At 44.6% G+C, this 10,009-nt stretch overlaps 1 protein-coding gene across 1 annotated transcript in view; it reads right to left on the minus strand.

Annotated features, from left to right (window-relative positions):
* The window catches only part of TBC1D4 (TBC1 domain family member 4), a gene marked incomplete at both ends in the record, with an annotated part of 102,699 nt that extends 93,591 nt beyond the window's left edge, over positions 1–9,108 (minus strand). The window contains 1 exon segment of the mRNA XM_079547043.1: positions 8,632–9,108. Coding sequence (XP_079403169.1) covers positions 8,632–9,108 — 477 coding nt within the window.
* Positions 9,109–10,009: the final 901 nt, after the last annotated feature.

The raw sequence follows: 10,009 nt of genomic DNA on the forward strand, positions 1-10,009 counted from the left end.
AAAGGCTTGCAAGGGAATCTGTGTTCCAAACTGCCTCAATTGCCACAAAAGTACCATAATATTGACTGCAGTCTGATATTTATTTTCACTGCCAAGTGCAGAAGCACTCTGTACACACAGTATTGCTTCTTTCAAATCTGTGAGCTAGGAAAAATTAATTTCTGTATCATACACTACCAAGCCCATAATTTTTCATGCTATGACTGAGTAGGGCAGGCAGGAATCGCTGAGCTTTTGGGGCACTGCAGCCCACCCAATACACATCAACTTCATACACCAAACTTCAGCACAGCGCACAACCAGAATCTGTGTGCTTCTTTGTTTCTACACTTCCAGAAGAGTGGTCCCAAAGAAAGCAACTTGTTTCTCTCTGGCAAACACAGCCCTATTAGTATGTGCTACCCTAGTTCTATTATTCTTTGGAAGCTCCTGCATAACTTGATTTCCAGTTTTAAGAATAATTAAGGCAAAGCAAGAAACAAACCATGAGAAGGGATATATAAATGTTTCACTGAGTTACAACATCACACATCCTAATCTTTCACAGCTCTGTGTCTGAATATTTACTCTGGTTTAGGAATACTCAAGAACCCACAGACCACTGGCTGCTCACAGTGTTCATGGGACACTTCTTCCTGTTTAAAATGAGCACAACAGGAAACCCATATCCAAGTCACAGAGTACATGAAGTATATTTAACATCATCCTAAAAAATTAAATATTTATTAGTCTCACTCACAAAACTGTGAACAGTCTGGAAGCCAGTCATTGCTATGCCCCAGAGGATAATATTCTTACTTACCACAACATGTTTTTAGATCTCTAAACAGCAGATCTCTAAACAGCACTGTGCAGATCTACGTGTTCTTGTCAAGAAGATTAATGAATTAAAACACAACCCTGGTCATTTTAACTAAGCAGACTAGTTGTTATGGTTTATCAGTGCACAAAAATGAACTACGTGACTGAAATTCACAGTAAATAGAAGTTGCAACAGCAGGAGGGAAACCACAGTGACAAAAATGGGAGTAGGGAAAAATACAAGCTTGTATGGGATTGGTTTTATCTCACCATCTAGGAGCTTTTACAAGCCTTTTCATATAGCCTTTGAACTCTGAACAAGGATCCTCTGTCGTGTTCGCATTTTAAACTAATGTAATCCCTCAGTAAAGTGCAATACCTGCCCAATACTGTACAATCAGTGGTTCCAGAGATGCAAAGCAAGGTAAACCTTACCATGGTACCCTTTCACATTTTCAGAAGAAATCTGAAATTCTTTAAGTGCAAAGAAATAGAATGATAGAAAACCAAATTAAAAATTCTGTGAGAAAGCAATCCACTTAAACAGAGATGAAGATAACTCACTGTTACAAGTAACTAACAAAGCCACAAAATGTGATTTAGAATTCCTTGGAGGCAATAACTAGAATTTCTAAATGCAACTGAGAATCCATTGAAGCAAAACACCACTTTTTTTTTTTTTTTGCAGTTAATCAGCTGAAATATTTTGCCTGTCTTATTCAAGCTGAAGAGGATTGCAATGCATGCAGGTAATTGCTTATTAATGTGACACTTTTCAGAAGCTCTGAACAGAAAAACATAATTTAAGACATGTTTTACATGTACTTACTATACATAATCTGCACTGTCTAAACAGTCTTCATGGTATGACAGCTTTTGAAGTACACCTCAGGTTTTTATTCAGTTGACTTAAGGAACTGAAGACAGGTATAAGAACAGAAAAGATATGTTAAGTACTGCAGCTGAAGTCAGCATACAACACTGCACTTCAGGAGGGACAGAAGATACTGGGGCACTGCTCTGCTGCATGATTCTTCTCTGCTCAGAGAGAACACTCAGAGAACAGAACAATCCCACCAGCACCACCACTCCAGAGAACAGAGCAATTAACTTCACAGAAGCCCTAATTCCTTGCGGCAGGGAGGGCGGGACCAAGTAGTGGTCTCACTCCTAAGAGAGATGGCTTTAAGTAGGTGTCACTTCACTTTTCAAGCCTTGAAAGCATGCAAAGACTAAAAAGGTTAGACTGTGATTTGGGCTAAACGAGCCCTTGGGGATGTCTGCATGTGTTTTTGTTTGTTTGGTGGCTTGTTTGTTTGTTTAACATTGTTTTCCCTGTAGCCCTAAATATACTACTAGAACTAATCCCTGATGGTACAAACAGGCTTACCTCTGACAAATGCTGAGAGGAAGATTGAATTACCAGACTACTCTCAGACCAACAGGACAACCACTCTGTTTGTTTGCCTGCCTCACTGATCTACCAGTTGTCACCTAATTAAAACATCTGGAAAGGGGAAATATGCTCACCAAAGAACTCATTCATACACAAATGCAATGTGCATTCTCTGGTAACCACAATGTGCATTCTGTGGTATCCTTTGTGCAGCCTTGATGCAACCACCTCTGCATTTCAAGCTTTCGGTTCCTTTCTAACACTCCTTACTGTCTTCCTATTTTGAAGACTTCTTCAGAGCAAATACAATGTTTATGACATGACCATAGAGTTTCTTGCATTACTGACTGTGATTTATTTGGAAGGCATGTTATTATATATAGTCTGGATGCACCTATTTGTGCCCAAAAGAATACGGTGGTAGGCACGGTATTACAGACTCTACAGAACAGAACATCACAGGTCCTGTTTAAGTTACGTCACTTTACTGCCTTCATTTTGTTGTCTGGCTGCCCACAGTTCATGACTTCTACAAGAGATCCAGCAGGTCTGGCCTTTGTACCCCATGATCTCCTTGCGGCCTCTAAAGACGCCCCAGAACACTGCAGCCAGTGGAGGTAGACAATGCCATAATTCACAGATGAGACAAATAATACAACTTATTACACAGAAAAATTCTCCCTTTCCCCCTCTTCTCTGAATTCGAGAGAGTAAGTGAAACCACAAAACCAGAACCAGGTGGCAAAGGACAGACAGCTGGCGCCACGAGGGGACCAAATCAGCACTGCTAAAAGTTCTAGGACCCACAGCCTACACAGCAGCCCTCATGCCTGGCCTCTGAAATTCGTCTGAGTTCACCTCACTGCCTCAGAAAAACTCAAGATGCTCAGAGAGATCCAAGTTAATTGGAAAAGCGAGTGGAAGAGATGCAAAGAAGGGTGGACTGCACACATCAAAAGCAATACCAACTTCTAAGAAAAAGCAGAGATGGGAAGCAGTCAGTCACGCTACCATTCTACAATGGCTGACAGAAATCAAAACTTTTTTTTAAACATTCACTTTCATGAACACCAACTTTGGTCTGAGAAATCAGTAGAAATCAGGTTCTCCCCATTGTCATCATATACATAATGTAGCCAAACTTTCTGGCAGTTATTTCTCTATTTAATTATTTTTGAAATTTGAGAAACAGAATAGAAAAACAGAAACAACCTCAGAATAAAATTTGATTTGGTGTGCACAAAAGCTGCTTTCATTAAAACAAACAGCCTTCTTTTCTGATCAGTATGTTGCCTGTTCATTGAGCTTACATCATTTCATATACTTATCACTCTATATTTTATTTTATCCTTCTGAAAAATGCAGTCCCCAGTAACATTCCTTCTGTTCCCAAATAATTGGGTGGTTCTCAGGAACTGCAAAAAAGAAAAATACATGAATTAAATAGGTAAGAGAGCACTCAAAATCATTCCTTTCTGCTAAACATTAATCAGAGATAAAAGGCTACATAGCAGCACAAAGGAACAGCTAACAAATTTGGTTTTATTATTCCTTCAATTTGAGACTTGGCAGAAAATTATTATGGACAATTTTTTTTTTTTTTTCAGAACTGGACATTAAAGATAGCTATACAACCTAAAGTGAAATATACCTATTAAGAAAAAAAAAAGTGCTGATTCTGACATTAAGGAAAAAATGAAACCTTAAGCTCTCCACTTTCAGTTCCATTTCTAAACTTTGCCAGACATTTTTAAACCAAAGCAATGACAGCAAGACTTTGCATCTGAGCCTTTGTAGCCCATGTAGGCTGGAGATAATGAGGCTGCTTGCAGAACAATTCTGCATTCACTGCAAGTCTTCAGCATCCATTTTGTTTTGAGCCACAGCTTGTCAGTTTCTCAACTAATGAATTAAATTCTAACCCACATAATCTTAGAAAACATTTTGTTATGATCTCTCCAAATCTTGTTTTCATGGTAAGACTGGGAAAGCAAGGCTCACCTCTTTCTTCTGCAATCCAAATATGCTCAAGTCTACTTTAACCAAGCCATACATCTCTCTCATTACCGTCAAAGCCCATGTTTTTTTTTTTCATCATGTTTGTTATTCCTTTTAAAAACAACTTATCTGATGACTTAACCTGTGCAAGATTCATCAGTATTAATTGAAACAATGCTGTACAAGTGTAATTGAATATTCCAAAAATTTGCATGCATTCAACCCATGCTCCTAAGTCATGTGAAAATTAAAGCACAAAACAAATCTGAATAGGAAGTTCACTAACCTTCTTCAAATGTTTCTAACTCGTATTTTCTAATCATAAACCTTACAGGGTGTCATATTATTACAGCATAGAAGCCTCCTTCAGACAACAAAACCTAAACATTTTGTACTGCTGTCTTGTTTTTCACAACACACTGTCCTATGGCCTTGCTTTGCACAGACAACTAATACTCACTTGTGATAGACAAGCCAATCTGACTGATCCTGTGCAGTGACAACTGAGCATGGACCCGGGCTACAGGCAGGCTACATTCAGCTCTTATCTCTAGCCTTCTGCCTCTCCAGCTCCTACCACAACTTTACTTGGTCAGCAAAATGCTCCACTACTTCTACTTCGGCTTGAGACAGCCTCGTCCCACAAACTTGTGGCTACAGCAGAAAACCACAGTTCAAGACACACAGAAGCTCAACCATACTGAGGTCCATGCAATAGAGAAGTTTTCTTTCAAGGTCAGTTCAGACTGGTCCTGAAACCCCATGGCAGTATACACAGATCACTGTTTAAAAAGTTTCTACAAGAAACACAAAACGCACCAATAAGTTTTTGCTTAACTGGAGGAAGCACAATTATGTATCTTCGGTGATAACAATCATTCACAGTATGATTAGATATAAGATGCAAGTTGAAGTTTAAAAAAAAAAAACAAAAAAAAACAGCTCATTTGACGGGCTCATGTATTGAGAAGAAAGTATAACAACTAGAAAAGCGTAAGGAAAAAAAAAAGTGTAAAAGCACATCAGTCCTGTGCCTCCTCCCAGAGATCAGGGAACTCAAGGCAACTGTCGAACAATATCGTTCTGCTTCAATCAAAATCTGTTTTATGCAAGAAATTTGGTGTTCTGTGGTTAAAAAAAAAAAAAACAGTTTGGTTGAAATCACTACTCAGAAGGGCTTTTCTTGATGGCTGACAGCAAGGTGTGTCTGCTCTACTTAGAAATTAACTGGCTTTACAACAACCCAAAAAAAAAAAAACCAAACCAATCTGTTCCTGTGGTTCTGAAGAAAATCTGCCAGATTTAAAAAGAGACAATGCTGTCATCTAAGTCTACAGACAGACTCTGTACATCCTACCTAATTCTCAAATGACAGCAACACAGAACAAACATCCCTGGCTGCTGTTAAGAAGCTGCTTGCCAGCACTAAGCTAGACAACTACCCTCATCCTCTTCAGCTGGCTGCTGCTTTCAAAAGTTATCAGGAGCAGCAAACATTGCAGCAATTGCAGAGGAAAAGAATAAAAAAACTTTTGTTCCCACTCCAGCCAGCCAGAGAGCTCCAGAGGCTTCCCTCCCCTTGGAGTCAAAGAGTAAAAGAAAGGGACCCCCTATCAAAAGTATCTTAGCATTCACCACCATACGGACTGCTGAGAACTGGTCTGAGGCCAAGGTACTGCTCCAAAACAGGAACCCATCCAACGACTCCTGCTTTTCTGCTCTACCACAAGTTGTAGGTTTTCAATTAAAACATAAGGACGTACCACCTCACACCAGTATTTTCTTCAGTCAAGACAAATAACATGCTGTCTTCCTACCTGATGTTATCAGAACATATGCTGCATTGGCTTTTGATTGATCACCTACTTTAAAAATGTGCAGGAATTGGAAAGACGTATAGGTTTCCTTCGTGAATAGCAGCTCATTTCATGGGAACGGTGAATGCACATGCACCTCAGACATGGTAGAACATACCTTGCAGGCAAAGCAATGGGCTCAAAGCCAAAACTTCCACCATGCTGCATCTTGAATTACTTCACCAGCACTATCATCTTGAAAACCTGTTGTTGCCATCTTAGTTTGATGGATTCATCCACCAATGAAAACAATGGACAGTTGTCTTCTAACCCACAGACCACAAAACAGCTCCTGCACCCTTTCTTCATCCAGAGCGACCCAGTGTGCTTCTAAACCACTGTGCCAGTATTACCATGGTTCAAGAAAAGTGTTCAAAAGCCAACCTGGCAAATCCCCTGTTCACTGTGCATGCTGCGCTGGCACAAGGACAAGGCCAGAAGGAAAGGGTGAGCAGCTGAGGGGAGGAGAGCAGGACTCCCTCTCTCAGCAGCAGTGCCAGCTTGTGCTGACTGGAAGGAACCACAGCCCAAGATCAAAAACAAAATCACCTTAAAATAACAGACATGAAAATTAATTTCTAACCCAATACGTACCATGAAGCTCATAACCACAATGAATCAGAAGCATGCACTTTTGATGAAGTGTGTACATGTGTAAAGATCTTGAAAATGTGCAAGAACACCTGTTTTATAATAAATGAGCTCCAAAAGAAGACCTTAGGAGCTAGCAACTCCTAACAACACGAGGTGAGATGCAGCCTGGCTGCATCCACTCAGAACTGAGAATAAGCAGGGACCCAGGACAGAGAGCTGCACAGACTGAGCCAACCAAACCTCTCCAGTTGGTAGCACAACTTAGGAAGGAAATAAATTCCTGTATTATTTCCTTTTTGGTACCTGAAAAAAATGTCTGTTAGAAACCCATGAATTGAAATGCTGGCTGTGCATCTACTATCCCTGTTAGGGCTCATCTGTCTAGGAGCCTGAGCCACACAATCTTTGTCTGAGGGCCTCCTATTCTTTATTAATGATTAAAAGGTTAAAAAAACATATTGCAGATAAAACTTAGACTAAGTTGTCAGAACAACATAGGAACTTACAAAAGGGAATGGATTCAGAATAATACCTTCCTTCAATACTAAGTCTTTATCTACTGTATCAACTTGCACTATTACTACGCATGTAAAGACATTCTCCTCAAGGAACAAAGACATAAAGATAAATGGCTTAATCAAAAAGATCACCTTTAGTGTAAATGCAACCATGAGAAATACTACATGCAAGAGTAATTTACAGCCAGTACTTCACAGCACAAGGTCCCACGTCACGGCACCAGACCAGAGCTATCCAATAAATAATGCTCAATCCAATGTGTCCTGCCAGCAGTCTTGGTTCCTTCAGCCCATATGGCGACATTCATAAAAGGACATCTTGGCTGCACAATCGCCAGCCACGATGCCTCCTTTCCATGCTCCTTACGCGTGCTCCCTCCTGACCCCTTTTCCTGGCAGAGCTCAGCAGGGCTGCAGCTGCCAACAAGCTACACAGTCACCTCTGCTTGGGATGCCTCCTGTCCTGTCCCAGAGGGCAGATCAATCCACAGCTACATACACAATCTAAATCTCTCCAACATAACAAGCTCTGGCAGTGTCTTTGCTCAAATCAAAATAAATACACTAAAAACTTTTGGTAAATCCTCTGAGTGGTTTTGGTAAATAGTAGTATTTCTAATTGCATGTGATTTTCATAGAATGGTTTGCATTAGAGGGACCTTCAGCTAGTTCCAACCCCTTGCCATGGGCAGGGCTGCCACTCAGCAGGTGAGGCTGCACGGCCCCATCCAACCTGGCAAAGAGCACCTCCATGATGTGGCACCCTCAGCTTCTCTGTGCGGCCTCTGCCAGTGCCTCACCACCTTCATAATGATGAATTTCTTCCTTGCACTTAATCTAGATCTCCTCTTTGCTAGTTTAAGGTCATTACACCTTGTCCTATCACTATATCACAATACTCCTTCCACATCCTTCTTGTTTTCCTCCACTTTTTTTTTTTTTTTTTTTTTTTTTTTTTTTTTTTTCCTCTCTTTGGCACTGACTTCTTTGCCTCTGAAAAAACAAGGAAAGGTGTCTTGCCTTTCTCAGACCAAGTACTCTTATCTAAAGGCCTCTGCTGCAGCCATGCTAAACCAATGGTCGAACCTGCCTGTCACACCTCTAGGAGCTGCTCCTGCACATGTGATGCGTGAGCCAAAGCCCGTTCAAAAGGCAGAAAAAGAGCCCTACTGTTCGTTTTTTTTTTCCCAGTTGGCGTTTTCCCAGCACTGCCTCCACCCAGACCCAGAGCTGCCGGAGTGTGCCTGAGCACAGCCAGGTGTCCTTAGTATGACCCGCCGGGCCCCAAAAAAACAGTTTCCGCACAACCGGTGCTCAGCACCACCCGACTGCCCAGCTCCCACGCCACACTGCGGTCGGGGCAACGCAACCTGCCCACCAAGGGTCCGACTGAACCCCTTGCACGGGGCGGGGGTCGCTCGGCACCTCGCAGTCCCAGGCACCGCCCCCGCCCCGTAACCCCACTCGCCTGGTTGGGGTCGGTGGCCCGGAAGACGTGGCAGGCCATGGGGGAGTCGGGGTTGTCGGGCTGCGCCTTGATCAGGTAGGCGAAGTAGGTGAGGTCGTGGCTGTTGTGGATGAAGCGGGCGATGTGCTGCGCCTTGTGCTCGAAGATGAAGACGGCGGGCGCAGGGCTGGCGGGCCGCCCGGGGCCGGGGCTGGCGGGGCCGGCGGGCACGCAGCGCAGCGTGGGCGATCCGAGCAGCAGCAGCACCTCGCGGGCCGGCACGCCGCCGCCCAACGCGCCGCCGGGCTCCTGCCGCTGCCCGCGCCTCCGGATCTCGGCCATCAGCCAAGGCAGCATGGGCAGCGTGGTGCGCCGGTCCAGGCACGCCGAGCCCACGTACCATAGCCTGAAGCGCTTCTCCCCAGGCGGCTGCGGAGGCGGCTCGGGCTGCTGCTCCAGTGGGTGGGAGAGCGGCTCTCCCTCCTCCGGCTTCTCCATGGCCGACACCGCGGTGGAGGCGCGGCCGCGGGGCCTGCACTCAGCAGGGTGGCGGAGCCGGAGCTGCCGTTACGCGCGCATTCTACCGCGCTCCGTTTCGACCCCGCTGCAGCTCTGCACCGCACCTCCTTCCCGAGCGGAGTCAGCCCGCGGGGCGGGGAAGGACGGCGGAGTCGCCCGCCCACTCCGAGCCACCCCGGGGAGGAGCGCCGAAGCTACGCCCCGAGTGGGCTGTGAGGCGGGGCAGAGGGCGAAGCGGTGGAGCGCGTTCGAGGCGCCGGCTGCGGCCCGGCCCGGCCCGGCCTGGCCTGGCCCGAGTGGTCGCCTCGTCCGCAGCGCTGCAGGGGGAGGAGGAGCGCCTCGGAAAGAACGGCACGAGGAGGGGAGAAGGAGGTGGGAGGGCTGCGGGGGCTGTTCCCCTATGCCGCTTGTAGAAGCTCTGCACTTCTGTATAATTATATTTTATTTTATATTTATATTAGATTATATTCTCAAGGCCGGGTTGGATGGGACCCTGGGCAGGCTGATACAGAGAGTGGCAACTCGCAGTCTATGGCAAGGCCTGGTGTGGGTTGTGGGGAATCAGAGCTTGTTGTGCCCTAGGTGCCTCCTTACTGCTGCCAGGAGGCTCTAGAGCATCTGGTGGTTCATCCCAGCGTCCCTGAGCTTCACCAGCCTTCTAGAATCTGAATCATAGCGTGAGGAGGAATCCCTAGCCACCTTTTCCACACCTCTGTATGAAACGCTGTTCATCAGACCAGGACTCTGTTTGCACTTCACTTACTGATGAGTTGTGGGGATGTGGTTTAGGAGCATGGTGGTGGTGGGTTGGTGGTTGACTAGATGATCGTAGAGATCCTTTCCGACTTAAATGATCTTATGATTCTTTGTTGGTCCGCAA

The sequence above is a fragment of the Tetrao urogallus genome (assembly GCF_951394365.1).
Source record: "Tetrao urogallus genome assembly, chromosome: 1".
NCBI classification, from domain to species: Eukaryota; Metazoa; Chordata; class Aves; order Galliformes; family Phasianidae; genus Tetrao; species Tetrao urogallus.